The sequence below is a fragment of the Bombus bifarius genome, unplaced genomic scaffold, assembly GCF_011952205.1.
Source record: "Bombus bifarius isolate JDL3187 unplaced genomic scaffold, Bbif_JDL3187 scf7180000008046, whole genome shotgun sequence".
In the NCBI taxonomy this organism is placed as follows: Eukaryota; Metazoa; Arthropoda; class Insecta; order Hymenoptera; family Apidae; genus Bombus; species Bombus bifarius.
This window is the reverse complement of record NW_022884412.1, coordinates 106949-123176: the sequence shown is the minus strand read 5'-3', so window position 1 is coordinate 123176 and position 16228 is coordinate 106949. Positions and strand designations below refer to the sequence as shown.

Genomic DNA, 16228 nt, shown 5'->3' with positions numbered 1-16228 from the left:
ATAACCAATCGATATATTCCTTGTAACTACTAAAAGTAACGGAAAGAAAGAAAATAAATCAAACGAGATGACAAATCGAAATGAATAACGCGTGAATGTCAAACTTCTTCAAGACAAAATTGCGCATGCGTAACATATACATTTTAAAATGGCCGAACGTGTGGTTCAGAGTTGTTCAGAGTGCACTGGTTTGTCATGTCAGTTGCACAGCTGATACCAAAGTGACGTCAGTAAAACAAAGCCATGCGCGGTCGATCGCAGCCGCGAAGTAAACCGAGCAGACCGAACTGTCTTGTGAGCAAACATTGAGCGTCCGTGGTCCAGTGAGGTGCGTTCCTTAATATATTTGATCGTTAGTCGAAGGATCGCTCGTGGTTTGCACACGTAAGCAGAGCAAGCATCTCGCACAATTATATATCTTGCGAACGATGCCATTCATATCGAAGGATTGGCGCAGTCCTGGCGAAGAATGGGTAAAAACTGTCGAAGGTTGGGAAAAGAAGAAAATCCTCGAATGCGCCAACAATAAAACACTTTCTCTTTTACTTCGGTGAGTACTGCCATCACTGATTCTTATCCTTTCCCTTTTGTTTTTTTTTCATTCTCGCTGAGAATGTATTTTTTCTTTGCAAATAATACCGAAGAAACACAACCAATCGTTTCTATCCGAATCTTCCATCTGTCTCACAGCTGTTACATCGATCGAATGACAGTTCTCAGTTTGTTTACTCTTGCAAACTTGACATACACTAGTAGCTGTGTGTCTATCGCTAAATAGCCACCAAAATTAAGTTAATATGAATGGAATTAATAAATAAGAGAAAGAGATACCACGTGAAAATAGAATTTTTCCATTTTTTAAGAAATGCTTATATATTATACTGAATACTAGTTATCGCACGCGCTTTTTTAGTTATGGAGTTACAATTCTTAACTTTTAAACATTAGTTTATGATACGATTGATTCCTGTTTAATACATATCGTTTTCGACCTGCGTATCACATTTTTATCGCGATTTCCATTAATTCAATGTTTCATAAGTACCCTTCCTTGATTTGTTAGAGAAGTTTCTATCTTGTCTTATTCATTTTATATCGGTATAAACAGAAGCCCAAAAATAGCCTATCCATGTTGTTCTTCATGCATTCTTGGTTCATTCTAAAACAGCACGATTTTCTTTGCATAAGAAAAAGAAAAAAATACTTTATAATATATATATAATTTCGAGCGTATCTTTTTATTATGTCTTGTTCATTTTTTACAATAATAAAGGATTGAATTTTCTACTTAATAATATGTATTCCTTACTCCTTATTCACTATATTGCATACGCAGAAATGCGCGTGCGTGTGTACGTGTGTGTGCCTAACCGTTGTAGTGCATAGTGCACGCTCTGAACGTCTTCCCTCTTTGCTTGCCGTATGTACGTATATACTTCGTACGATACGATGAGTTTGGACTTGGACGCGTCTCGCGTTCATACTGGAACTAAGTCGGTGTCGCGAGACCGTGAAAGCTTATGGCAAAGCGTACAACAAAGAGAGAGAAAGAGAGAGAGAAAGCTGCATCGTGCATAGTCACGCTTTCGCGCGCTTCACAAAAAAAGAAAATAATTCTCTTTTTTCGTATAAAATCTTGGTTTTCTGCCATAAAACATGTTCGTTATCAAAGACGTTGCCTTGATGAAGTTTTATGCAGTCCAGTGTAAAGCATAGCAGAAAAACTATTATTTGCTTTACGAAATTTGTCGAACGTTGAGCCAGTATTTAAGTAGTTATCTTATCCTTGGATAAGAAAATTCCCGAAATAGCAGAGAGAAAATCGTGTTGTCGTTCATGCATGTGTTTGAAGTAGGTTATAACCTAGCTAATACGACCTGTATCAATTCTGTAAATCTTCTTTATCACCATGTTGTTCTGATACATTCAATTCGCGACAGTGCAATACTTTTTAACAAGTATTTTTCATTAGCATATACCTAGTGAAGCATAACAGTTCGTTTATACGATAATAGGCCATGTATTAAGGCGTGGATTTTTAGAAAGCATTGGAACAGCTACGTAAAGATCGCGAACGCATAAATGTACCTGAGTATGTGTCTAGACAGAATGGTGAGATTCGAAACTTTAGATATTCTTGTACAATGTGCAATGTGCAACAAGCAACAGCACAAGTAATATTTATTGTATACAGGCGTAGTACTTAGTTACTACGCGATTCGTTTCACGCGCGAATGGAGCATTACCAACAGTTATATAATGTTACGGATTATTGGCGCGGGGTTTCTCTCCCCGCGACGCGTAAGCACATTACCGCAAGGTCTCCCTCGATGATCATGTTCGTCGCGAATCGACAACTGGATCATTTCACCAATCTCGCTCGTTTCAAGATAAGGACCTATGTATTTATATTACGAATCTTTAAAAGAAAATTTCTTGCTTGAGTTTCAATAGTATCTTTCACACTAGGCGATAGTTTGGGTAAGAAGTTGTTCGCCCTGGGAACAATATAAATTGTTTTTACCGATTTTCATTTTGCGATGATCATTATGTATAGATAATTTGTATATTCATAACGTTTGGAAAAGCACGTTGCGTTTTGACTTGAAAAATGAACCAAGTGGAAAAAAGACACGAGAAAGAAATTAATGAAATAGATTTTGAAGAGAAAGTCGCATATTTCCACAGAAGTCTGATAAGTGTATCCGTTAATTTCGCATTTTTCTTATTTTTTTCTCAGTGGCTAATATTGAACGAATTTAAAAGATATTTAAATGATAAACGGTATTTTAACACGTATCTTTTACATCTGTAAAACGACAGATCGTTACAAACTTGTTATGCGTTTGTGCTTACGTGACATGAATACATAAGTATATATACTCAATATACATATATTGAATTCGTGAGAATCGCGTTTACGAATTGTCGAGTAATTTTAGTGTAAGGAGCAGAATTATATTAATGGTTCGTTTTTTTCGCAGCGGCGATAAGGATGTGCTCGACAAAAAGGAGAAGGATAAAAAGAAAGGTGAGCAGAATATTTTGTAAAAGCTATCGAAACTGTCGATTCGTACCTTTTCAATATGTACATATTCCCTTTTTTTAGCGTGTTTCATGCGCTATCAAAAACGGCTGAAAGTAAAACGTTACTCGATTGTCGATTGAAAGGCAAAGTATATGATCGTCCTTTGAATCTTTCTTCGGTTAATTCTTCTTTTTCACGTAATTTTAGAAAACGCCGTCCAGCCGCATTGCCGCATCACGCTGAAATGCACTCGTGAGGTGAGTGACTTGTTCCATCCATGCTTATATTTAACCTTAGCCTCGTGAAAGAGGAGAGAAATGGGATTTGGTCGTTAAGGTTAAGAAAGAAAGAATCGAAGGAAAAGAGGAAAAGGAAGGAAAGGAAAGAAAAAGAGAAAGGAGAAGAGAAGAAGAAAAAGAAAGAGGAAGAGAAAAAGAATAAGAGAGAAGAGATATGAAATGAAAGAAAAAAAATAAAAGGATAAAGGTAGCAACGAAACGAAAATAACGGGAAAGTAAAAGAAGAACGATTGTACTCTTCTTCCATTCGATTCCAAACGGTATATTGTTAGGGTTGAATCGCGAGCATGGGCTAGGGTACGCGCACATTTAAATAAGATTAAACGAAGGAAAAAGAAACGATTGCGACTGTGCGTTCTATTTAAATTCGTAGATCGCTGGTTTCAACGGTTTAAGCGATGCGCTGAAAAGCTTGGACTTTTTATCAGCGGTGCACGATTGCCGACGTTTTAATTACATTGTGCAACTTTTGGATCTTCTGGTCAGTCACAGGATGGGCGGTCTTAGTGGATGCGCTCAACGAGTTCTCTTCAATATGTTGGAAGAAGTCGCATTGGAAGGTAAAGATTTAAGCTACTAAATTGATCGCGATCATATTAACTCTCTTATACCTCTGTTCTTACGATATGTTCGGCAGTATCGTTGTCGCAGCAACAAACCGGAAAACTTCGTCGGTTGATCGAAAGAGTTCGGGCTTTCAGCGCGGGTTGTTGTTGGGGCGGTAGACCTTTGGGTTCTGTAGTTTTATGGGAGAAACACAAAGCCGCTCTAGAACGAATATTGCAAATTGCTTCGTCCATCACTATAACTCAGGTAGAAAAGCGTAACTAGGGTAAAGAGAGACGAGACGTTCGTTTGATCATTATTGCTGTTTTTTAGCCGGACGAGGAACAGCAGCCGCAATGGTCGGATTTGCCAGCGGAATGCCGCCGGGAGGTTCTCCTTCGACTCAGTGATCCACGAGACATAGAAGCGTCCTCGGAAGCTTGCGAACATCTAGCTGTTCTAGCACAGGAACAGAGAATCTGGCGGGAGCTTGCCCAGTATCACTTCACGCCTCAACAAATAGCCTCCACTAGACAGCATAATCCTGGAAAAGACTGGAAGACTATTTTTACTATCGCACGAAGGTACATCGTACATATAGATACTATTACATTTCTTAAATAATACAAATATTCATTTGGTATTCTTATGCTTAATCCGTTACCACCTATGTCTTGTTGTTCGCAAAATCAATGGACTTATTATGTGACTTATAGGTCGTTTGGTCTGCGAGAAGAATATGCAGAGATAATACAGTTGTGCCGCAATTGCCGCTGCCTGTTTTGGCGGTCACTCGGACATCCCTGTATCGCCGATCAGGATCCAGCCTTTCAGGAGAAACTAGCGGATGTCGATCGAGCATCTCTTCATGTTCCGATTCCTCCGCAGACCTTTCTCAAATTCTTTTCCCTATGAAACAAACAGGCAGATAGAGAAGAGGAAACAAGGGATCTACGCATCTATTTTTCTAGCCTTCTTTGGCAAAGGAATAAACGATCAGAAAGGTATACGCGCATTGCGTAACAACCTTCGATGCCCTTCGTTTTCTTGTTTTCGCCTTGTCTTGTTCCCGATGAATGCGTTCGGAAATGCGTTGCTTAAATCCTCCGATCACCAACTCCTAAATTTTCGACTCCTTTCAATCTCGATCGCTCCAACTTACTTCGATCAGTTCTTTCAAAGACATCGACATAATAACAATAATAATAATAATAAAAAGAAGAAAGAGAAAATATCGTGACCATCTCGTTCTCTCTTTGATATCTCATATCGTTACCTAACGAATGTTATCATATGCTTTTCGATTTTTCCGACGCCAAACAAAATGAACAAAGTGTAATAACATGGCACAAATTCGTGTGTATCGTGAATCGTAGAATTAGCTGTGTGTGTTCGTTCTTTATCTACTTGTAATCGTACAACAATATGACACTCACTACCCTTCTCAAAATGGAAAAAACTTTTTCATTCGACTTTTAAAGAAAAGTTGAAGCAAAATAAAAATTTTGTGTCAACTTTATTTTAAGTGAACGAATATTTTATGTTTATCCATCGAAGCGTCTTTACATAAATTACGTTGATTAAATGTAACGAACATTGATCTTATTGCAAAATTTCTGTGAAAGACACATAATTATCAGCGATGGTACTACATACTTATTCAAACGTTACTTATTGAGAACGTATTTATGATATATGTATGTGTGAAATTTATTTTGGAACGGTATTGTTTATTACAACGAAGTTAAATACGTTACAGTTCCCGATAGTTTTATCGATATTTCTCTCATCCATTTAAATCAATATTTATTTTTTAATTACTTTTGTAATATTACTTATTACCAATTTTGCGTCTATTTTGTACACTTACATATTTTATATAGCCTTTTTTGTTTTGTATATCAGCATCATCGTCATCACAATCGTTATAACCATCGTAGAATAAAGAAATGTCAAATTATTTTATACATAATGTCATCCCTTGACGCTAACTTTCAGTGGAAAATATTAATCTTTACATTTGTTACTTTCTGCGAACATTTCTTTTATATGGGTTGCTTTAATATAATAGGTTTTATTCTTAAAATGAAATATAATAATAGAAATACGTTGTAAATTTATCTTGAATTGATACTTTTTTCCCTCTTGAAGAAAGGAGAAGGGGTCTATATGCTAGTTGTAACGAATACAAACAATATTTCCATTAGTTACAATTAGTATGCATTTATTACACACATGTTCATTTAACTGTAGTATTGCTGAATGTTTAAGCGTTTCACGACTATATAGATATTAAAATTGATTAAGCGATTCATTTGGAATGCTGAAATCCATACTGCCAAAATCAATACTGCTGCATTTATCCCTATCAATGCATTTCTTGGTACAGTTCCCTTAAGTACTATATACACAATTAATTTCTTTTTTTGATATGTTACTTCTCTTTACTTAATACAATTGCATTACAATCAATCAATGTATGTATGTATATCTTCCCGAAGTAGTTGTATCATAAAATATGTATACATTGTTTGACAAGTAAGAATACTAAAAATACAGCACGAAAGCTGTGCTTATCAATCCGATATTTTAGCAAATTGTTGTTATAACTTTAAAAATTTTCTTTATCGATTTCTGTAACTTTTTTTATACCGACACAACATTTTTTTTACGTAAAGGATGTAAAGCAATGTTGTGCCAGATGCTCCAAAATAAAAAATTTATTTCTGTATATATATGTGTTAAATTTGTTTATATACGAATGTACATATATATGTACGTTCATACATATAACAACTACGTATACATATAAAATATATTTAATTATAAATATAGATAAAAAATTTGATATTTCATTTCTTCTTAAATTTATTTTATTAATTATATAAGTAAATTGTAAGAAAAGTAATTATAATCTACTTCGTGATGCTGCTCTTTTTTCCTACAATAAAATAAAGAAATCCTAGAGTTATACATATAATTGCTTGCATTTCAATATACGACACTTAAGTTTACACATGTTATACTTATATATAGACAAACATATGAATCTTATTTACATATGCATATATACGCAGTGGCGATTTTTCATTTTTGCTATATTGGTAGAAGTGTAAGTATATAAACTTAGTCATTTAGTGAACTGAGTTTTAATAATTCTAGAATAATTTAAACCACAATGTATCTATTCTCAACTTCATTCGTTTTATGGTTAAGTTCATTTTTCGATGAAAACGCCACCTATACAACAAAGCTAACTACAGAATATTGCGCACGCGTAGTTCAGAAGTTTAGTGACGCTCGTCCTGTCGGTGGGTATCGTCACGCTCCGCGCTTTACGTTTAATTCATATCAGGTATTTTACAATTAAGGAGAAAAAATCGGTCAAGATGACGACGTTGCCACATACCAAGAAGCGTGTCTGCTACTACTATGATAGTGAGTAAAAAAGTTAAAAAATGTTGATATACTTAGTATCCCGCGAAAATATCGTACATGCATAGAAAGATTGTCAAAATGTGTTTGTGCTATCCGCGCTTGTATCGTCTATCATGCATTTATTTCACATTTATTTACCTTTTCTAACACGCTTTTCATTTTAATATATTTATTTAATCATTGAGAAAACGTATTTCTTATACAATGTTCGCCTTTTGTTATCTTTCCTACGATTGCCTGCACAGTTTCAGACGCGTTAAGGCGAAAGATTCATAGCTATTACTCCATGTTACCTTACTCCAACCAAGAAAGAGCGTCCGCTTTTCACGATCCGTACAATCATTCAATTATCATTTGATAATATACTTTCGTGTCATATTATATATATATATTTTTTTCTTTTTCTCTTTCTAAATTATTTTTTAATTATTTTCTAATATTAACGTTTCAATTCAATAACAGTCATTAAATTTTAATAATATATAGCCAATATAAGAGGATAGGAATTATAAATATTACTAATATCATAATTATCTTTTATATCTATATATTGGTTATATTCTCTATATTTATTTCACATATTATTATTAATATTTTTTAAGTGAGAATATTAATTTTCCAAAGAAACAGATTAATTGAAGGTTATAATTTAAGAATATTTCAAAAAAATATTAGCACTTTTGCAATCGTATAAAATTATAGACCTGCTTAATACTTTTACTAAATTTGAAGAAGATAATACAGTTTGAGTCGAGTAGGTAAACGGTAATACCTTTTCCGTGCAAATTATGCGAAAAATTCTCAAGCGTACCTCGGTCGCCTGTACCAGAGGAAACGATATGTATGTATGCACATGTAAAATCAAAACTATTTTAAGTTAATAAAATTGTTGCAAATATTTAACATAATTCTTTTCCTAAAACTTATATCAAACAATAAAATAAATAAAGAAATAAATTATATTTTAGGTGATATTGGAAATTATTATTATGGACAAGGACATCCTATGAAGCCACATCGTATAAGGATGACACATAATTTACTTTTGAATTATGGTCTTTATAGGAAGATGGAAATATATGTAAGAATTATTCATTGAATGATATTCTTCTGTTTATAATTTTTAGTATTTATATGTTTGCTAATTTATAAAAATGTACAAAAATACAAATATTATGTTGCATGGATATTTAAAATAAATATTTTCATTACCATTTCTTTTCTATTTCTTTAATTTTATTCTCTTTCTTTTGTTTAGCGTCCACATAAAGCTACAGCAGATGAAATGACAAAATTTCATAGCGATGACTATATTAGGTTTTTGAGATCAATAAGACCTGATAACATGTCAGAGTATAACAAACAAATGCAACGATGTAAGATTATAGATCTAATATTTATACATTCAATGAATATATGTGTATATGTATGTTATATATATAACATATATATATATATATATGTTATGTATATATAAATATATATGTTTGATAATTGTGATTACATTTAGTATTTCCTTTTTCCTTTAGTTAATGTAGGAGAAGATTGCCCTGTCTTTGATGGTTTATATGAATTTTGTCAATTATCAGCTGGAGGTTCTGTTGCTGCTGCTGTGAAACTTAACAAACAGGCCTCAGAAATTTGCATAAATTGGGGTGGTGGTTTGCATCATGCCAAAAAAAGTGAAGCATCTGGATTTTGTTATGTAAATGACATTGTATTAGGAATACTGGAATTGCTCAAATATCATCAAAGAGTACTATATATTGATATTGATGTTCATCATGGAGATGGTGTAGAAGAAGCTTTTTATACCACCGATAGAGTTATGACGGTTTCTTTTCATAAATATGGTGAATATTTTCCTGGTACTGGTGATCTGCGTGATATTGGTGCTGGAAAGGTAAAAACTTTGTTAACAGTATACGTTTGATATGTTTCTATTTTTAAATTTTATATTAACTTGAAACCTTGTTTTCACAGGGAAAGTATTATGCAGTCAATATACCACTAAGAGACGGTATGGATGACGAAAGCTATGAGTCAATATTTGTACCTATTATTTCTAAAGTGATGGAAACTTTCCAGCCTTCTGCTGTGGTCCTACAATGTGGTGCTGATTCATTAACTGGTATACATAAATATCATTTAGTAAAATAAAATGAAGGAAATAAAATAAAAATTAAATTGATACATGTTATTTGTAGGAGATCGGTTAGGCTGTTTCAATTTAACAGTGAGGGGTCATGGGAAATGTGTTGAATTTGTAAAAAAATATAATCTACCCTTCTTAATGGTTGGTGGTGGTGGATATACAATTAGAAATGTATCTAGATGTTGGACATATGAAACTTCGGTTGCTCTTGGTTCTGAAATTGCAAATGAGTTACCCTATAATGATTACTTTGAATATTTTGGTCCTGATTTTAAGCTGCACATTAGTCCTTCAAACATGGCAAATCAAAATACTCCTGAATATCTTGAAAAGATTAAGTATGTTTTATCTCAAGGATAATAATTAACCGCTTCTTTTCCTTTTTTTATTGTAGTTAATTCCACATATTCTATATTTTTTACAGAACCAGACTGTTTGAAAATTTAAGAATGTTGCCGCATGCCCCAGGTGTGCAGGTTCAACCAATTCCAGAAGATGGTGCAGTCATTGAAGATTCAGAGGCTGAGGAAAAGGTAAATCCAGACGAAAGATTACCACAACGAGATTTAGATAAAAGAATACAACACGAAAATGAATATAGCGACAGTGAGGATGAAGGTGAAGGGGGGCGAAGAGATAATAGGTCATTTAAGGTAACATCCATTATTATTCATAAATATAGATATTTTATTATTTCACATTTTCGTTTCACCTCGCAGGGGTAATGTTTCATTTGTGTTAAATATTTTTGTATTTAAGTCACAAATTCTTTCTATTTAATAGAGTTCCAGAAAACGACCACGTCTAGAAAAAGGACAAGAAGGTATAGAAAGTGATCTAAAAAAAGAAGAAGACATAAAATCAGAACCAAAAGGTATGTAATTTTAATATCTTTGTATATTTTTAATGTACTTTTGTTTTTACTTTTATCATAATAAAAAAAAATATTTTATAGAAAATGAGAAAGATGAGAAAACGAATGTTACAAATGAGGAAACGAAGAAAGATGGTGGATCGAATCCCTGATAAATGGTATTTGTTTCCAAAAAGAAATTGAAAAAAGATCTTATTTAAATTAATCATAAATCAGTATAGATAAATTAAGTGAACAAACATGTAGTGCATAATAGATGTCTGTTGTCTCGAACTGGACATACCATTGTAAACAATATGATTTCTTTTATTCTTTGATTCAAAACCATACAAATACTTCAATAGGAATATATATATATACATATATCCTATATACATGTACATATATGTATATATATATATAAAAACGCACATATATATATACATACATACACACACACATACATATATCTTTATTAAATTCGAGGCAAGAGACATTATTATCACTTATGTACATCTACGAGCATACAATTGACATGATAGACCCTCAGTAATTTCAGTTATCTCATTAAATTTATAAACATTAGCCGAAATTCTCAAAGTTATAAGCCATTAAGCAATCACTCCTTGAAATATATTTTAAATCGTGCGATGAATGATATCTTGAGTAATCGGTCAGTCTTATGATCTGATTAAAGCCGTCATGTTCACTTACTGTTAGAATCAATACATGTGACTAGTCAAATAAGACAAATGGATATCTTAAATGTACAAAGAAGATTAAATTTTTTATAAAAGTTAAAATTTTCACTAAGATCAGAAGATATAGGCAGCTTATCAAGATATCTAATTTTTGTAATTGACACATTTCGATAAATCGAAAGTTTAAAAGTATACAAATCACCATAATATGTTTTGGATGAATACGTTTCTTTGTCTTCTTATCCATTGCTCACAACATGATCATCATTAAATAATTTAGTGTGCGATTTTTATAATTGAAAGGGAATGAGATTGTATACAACGGGCTAGTATTATGGACTAACAAATTTTTTACTTCCTATTCTCTCTTGTACATACAAATCCGATTTAAACAATGTCCTACATGCAATACTATACATATAATAATGACATAATGATATTCCTTTTGATATGTAAAATATTTTATTTTATATGTGAAAAATTAAAGTCAGCAAAAAAGAAAGTATGAAAAGAATAGAACAGTCAATGAACACACTGAATTGGAGCAGAATTGTAGAATCTTAAACTAAGAAGAGATAATACTAAAAATTAAACACTTGTGACTAAGTCGACTTCTGTCTAAATGTCGAGGCTGCAGAAGCATTCTCGTTCAAAGAAAAAAGTTAGAAAAAAAAGAAAAGCGTCGTTCTAATATAAATATTAAAATTATTATCTTTCAACCTTATTAATTTCACATTTGCACGATAAATGCATTAATTTTTTATACATAAAATGAACTTCTGTGCGAGTCGAAAATTCTTGCAAAAATGGATTAGATTCGACTAGTTGCATGGTGTCAAATAAATAATTGAAAAAGAAATAAATCGATTTATCTAATTGTAATTAAACATATACTTTTATTGTAATTAAACATATACTTTTATTGTAATTAAACATATACCTTTACTGTAATTAATTATTTACAACACAAAGATAAATTCGATATAATATTTGCGTACATCTAAGTTGATTAATTAAAATAGATCAAGTATAATATAAGTATATATGTATAAAGTTATATGCTATATACTATATCAGAATACAAATACCAAATGTTTTTAAATATTTATAATAAAAAATAAAGAAATCTATTGTGCGTATTGCTGAAATTACTTTTCCGTGTGATAAACACAGATTAATAGAGCATGCTTGATAGAACTTGTCGAGTCAAAATGGTGGTAGTTTTGAGTGGTCAACAGAACGCTCGGTGGTATTTTCCAACTGTCACTATAAAAAATTGTGTTTTATCAAAAGCGTGACCTTCGTATCACGATTTTGATACGTCCAACATGATAATAAATTACATTATTTGTTTTACATATAATACTGTTGGTTATATATTGCTGGTTAACGGAATGATAAATCTAACCTCATAATCAGGGTATTTTATATTTTAAAAGCATTTGAAAAGAATGCGTGAATAATTATTATTTATACGCATTATAGAGTCTTTGAGTATCCATTAAATATTATAACATTTCTATTTGCTGAAAATATTGATTTGAAAAAGAAAAGTTTAATGCTAGACAAAACATAGATTCTGACGACTAAGGATATAGAAACTGCGTAGGTTTACTAAAAAAATATAAAAACCACCAAAATGATTTCTCAAATGCCACATGTTATGACTCTTGCAAACAGCATCATTGGAGTAAGCGTTCTTGCAATGCCATTTTGTTTCAAGCAATGCGGTATTGTTTTAGCTATTGTAGTCTTGATATTGAGTAGTACTTTGTCTAGACTTGCTTGTCATTTTCTTATTAAATCAGCTGTGATGTCTAGAAGACGAAATTTTGAACTTTTGGCTTTCCATGCGTTTGGTCATATGGGCAAATTTTTAGTGGAATTATTTATCATTGGTTTTCTTGTGGGAACATGTATTGCTTTCTTTGTTATTATGGGTGATTTAGGACCACAAATTGTGAGAAAAGTGATAGATAAGAAACCAGAGGATATTAGGACTAGTTTACTTATAACAACAAGCATTTTCATAGTTTTACCCTTGGGATTGCTTAGGAATATTGACAGTTTGTCTACTCTTTGTACTGCTACCATTATCTTTTATCTTTGTCTTGTATTAAAGGTGAATAATTTGCAATTGATATTATTTGTTATAAAAACAATTCAATGTTAATTCATTACATTTTTTATCTTTTTCATAGATAATAACAGAATCTATGCAGCATATTTTTGCTGGAGATTGGTATGAACATGTATATTATTGGAGACCATCTGGTATACTTCAATGCATACCTATCTTTTCTATGGCTTTATTTTGTCAAACCCAACTATTTGAAATCTATGAAACTATACCAAATGTATCTTTAGAGAAAATGAACGAAGTTGTACGAGGTGCATTAAATATATGTACTATTGTATATCTTTGTGTTGGATTCTTTGGTTATATTGCATTTTGCACACAGCCATTTACAGGTATTTGTTGTTTTAAATTAAACATCCTTTCTTCATATATCTTACTTATCCATTATTAAATTTACAGGCAATATATTAATGAGCTTTGAACCCAGTTTGTCATCTGAAATGATTAAAATGGGATTTGTGTTTTCAATTGCATTTAGTTTTCCTCTAGTCATATTTCCATGCCGTGCAAGTCTAAACTCTCTTTTATTTCGCAGGGTTTGTATTAATTATAGCAGTATATTATAATAATGAGATAATAAATTTAAATATTTCATATATAACTTCTTACAGGTGTATGCTCATGAACCCTCTATAAATTATTTGCCAGAAACAAGATTTAGATGTCTTACTATCATAATTGTAACTGTTTCTCTGATAACTGGCATTCTAATACCAAATATTGAATTTGTTCTTGGTTTAGTAGGATCTACCATTGGTGTAATGATTTGCTTGATATTTCCAGCAATATTCTTCATATCCATTAGTAGCAAACATACTAATGAGAGATTATTAGCTCAAGTGAGATGATTAAGCAAATACAAAAATTATATTATTTTCTAATTATTTCTCTTTAATATTTCCTTGTCGATGCATTTCTAGGTAATCATGTTTGTTGGTATCTGTATTATGATTCTGAGCACATATGCAAATTTGTATGCGTTAGAAGAATCTACTAATATAAAGATATTAACACCAACAAACAATCCTGCTAATCAAATAAATAATATACCATTAAACTTAAATAAGGATAATATTAATGCAATAGCAAATGTTCCTAATAATCCTGAAGTTCTTCCAAATATTAAGGGTACTATATAGTTATTATTAGCTTAAAATTGAAATATATAGTGATATCAGTAACAATAGTAATGGCAGTGATGATAGTAGTAGCAATAATATTGTGATAATAATTACATTCATAATTTTCAGAGGAAATGAGTCAGTTATCAGACTTAAGTGTTCCTGAGAATTCTTTAAATCTGCAAGCAAATGATATGCGACAAGAACCGCCAATACCAGTTGAACGTATTGTTATTACAGAAAAGTCAATAGTAGAAACACAAAAGTCTATTGACAATATATTAGTTACTTTTGCTCCAGTTATTAAAAAAATAGTTGATCAAATAAAAAGGGTAGATACAGATTTTCATAAAGAATCAAACAATTTAGTAAAAAATGATATTATAATAACAACAAAAGTTGCCACTGAAGATAAGGAAGAAATTAATCTCATGAAGAAGAAAGAAAGTTTTATAGATAAAAGAAAACACTATAGTCTTATAAATTCTGATGCAATTAAAAAAGAAGATTCAGAACTAGCTGCTTACGCAGAGGCTGCCAACATGTTAGTTGCAGAAAGACATGAAAAACTTAGAAAAACCTTAGAAAAACACAAACAAGAACAACTGCAAATGGTGGAAGAGCAGAAAGAAATATTAAAAGATCTTAAAGAACAAAAACAAGAAATTGAGAGGCAGAAGCAAACAGATACAGAGGAATATAAAAAAGGCAAAAATGATTTAAAGGTTCTTAGTGGAAAATCTGTCATACAAGCAAAAATGAATTCTACAATCATAAGTAATAGTAACGAAAATGAATCCTCCAAAAACCAAAGGGAAAATATCAATAATAAAACTTTTAAGTCAGCTCTTTCTAACAATGAAAACATGAATAAAAGGCAAAATATTCAATTGGATACATACCAAATGCTATTTGACAACAAGTTAAATAATAAAAAGCTTAAGGAAGTAGGAGTGAGTCCTAATAATTCAAAAAAATTACTTAAAGGACCTATCTTGAATGCTTTGACAAAACGAGTATTACAAAGATCTATTTCCACTGATGACTTAAGACTAAACAATAGTGAAACTGACTATAATAAAAATAATTTTAGCAATATAATTTCTAATTTACAAGGAAAGTCAAATGTAAAGTTAGAAAATTTACAGTATCAATATTCCTTACCAATCGCATTAAAAATGCGAAATCAAACAAATGTAGAGAATTCGTTAGAAGAACATAAGTCCGAGGGAACCGTTCAACTAATTCGTAGAGATATTTTAGAGAATCATGAACGTGAAAAGCGAGAAATTAATATAAGAATAGAAAAAACTAATACCAAAGTCACAAGTGATATCTCAAATGAATCTGAATATCTAATAAAAAATTTCACCACTAAGGATAATCGCGAAGAATGTTTTAAAGGAAATGAAAAAGTTGAGGGAAATTTAATAAATGAATTAAAGAACAAAACAAACCAGAATTCTTCCGAAAATGATACAGCTAAAACATCATTGATTAAAACTAATATATATTTGTCAGAACAAGGATTTGGAAACGCAGTTTCAATCGATTCGAACATTCCCATAAGAGGAGAATATGTTAAATTGAAACAGAGGGATTTAAAATTCGTGAATATCGGTGAAGATTATAATATCTAAATTTTTGGAGACCTGATTAGATATAATTCGATTAGATATAAAATATGCAGCAGAATTTAATTTTTTTAATGCTAATTAGCAGTTAGTACAATCTTACTTTGTTATTGTTCCATTTTGTTCTATTCATAAAGTACATATCCAAAACAGATGAAACGGATAATTTCAATATTGCTAAATGTTATTTATATTATATAGCCACATTGCATATTATTGTACATATCATTATTCTCCTATGTAATCAGTGAATAATTGAAATTATAAATATATTTTTACATTGAATCACATGATATTTTCCACTTATATTAAC

At 31.4% G+C, this 16228-nt stretch overlaps 3 protein-coding genes and 1 long non-coding RNA gene across 7 annotated transcripts; 3 read left to right on the top strand and 1 right to left on the bottom strand.

Annotated features, from left to right (window-relative positions):
• The first annotated feature begins 115 nt into the window (after nucleotides 1–115).
• Nucleotides 116–6604, top strand: LOC117207780 (F-box only protein 32). The gene is made up of 7 exons (XM_033448341.1): nucleotides 116–550; nucleotides 2985–3031; nucleotides 3236–3285; nucleotides 3701–3887; nucleotides 3965–4140; nucleotides 4207–4457; nucleotides 4590–6604. Exons 1-7 carry the CDS (start codon nucleotides 429–431, stop codon nucleotides 4786–4788), a joined length of 1032 nt encoding a protein of 343 aa, XP_033304232.1. The 5' UTR covers nucleotides 116–428; the 3' UTR covers nucleotides 4789–6604.
• On the bottom strand, nucleotides 870–1528 carry LOC117207785. Its single transcript, XR_004487591.1, has 2 exons — nucleotides 1310–1528; nucleotides 870–1159 (listed from the first exon to the last, which is right to left on the bottom strand). It is a non-coding gene; the product is annotated as an uncharacterized LOC117207785 (long non-coding RNA).
• Nucleotides 6605–7262: 658 nt separating the features above from the next.
• On the top strand, nucleotides 7263–10649 carry LOC117207768 (histone deacetylase HDAC1). Its single transcript, XM_033448319.1, has 9 exons — nucleotides 7263–7311; nucleotides 8280–8392; nucleotides 8570–8687; nucleotides 8841–9214; nucleotides 9295–9442; nucleotides 9519–9804; nucleotides 9891–10119; nucleotides 10250–10340; nucleotides 10422–10649. Exons 1-9 carry the CDS (start codon nucleotides 7263–7265, stop codon nucleotides 10490–10492), a joined length of 1479 nt encoding a protein of 492 aa, XP_033304210.1. The 3' UTR covers nucleotides 10493–10649.
• Nucleotides 10650–12216: 1567 nt separating this feature from the next.
• LOC117207731 (putative sodium-coupled neutral amino acid transporter 10) lies at nucleotides 12217–16203 on the top strand. 4 transcript variants are annotated; one of them, XM_033448206.1, is made up of 7 exons: nucleotides 12217–12440; nucleotides 13054–13142; nucleotides 13222–13492; nucleotides 13560–13696; nucleotides 13772–13999; nucleotides 14081–14288; nucleotides 14411–16203. In XM_033448206.1, exons 3-7 carry the CDS (start codon nucleotides 13237–13239, stop codon nucleotides 15919–15921), a joined length of 2340 nt encoding a protein of 779 aa, XP_033304097.1. In that variant the 5' UTR covers nucleotides 12217–12440; nucleotides 13054–13142; nucleotides 13222–13236; the 3' UTR covers nucleotides 15922–16203. The 4 variants fall into 4 exon arrangements, with proteins under 4 accessions (XP_033304097.1, XP_033304096.1, XP_033304095.1 ...); XM_033448205.1 differs by having other exon boundaries at nucleotides 12970–13142; XM_033448204.1 differs by having other exon boundaries at nucleotides 12217–12710; nucleotides 12970–13142.
• Nucleotides 16204–16228: the final 25 nt, after the last annotated feature.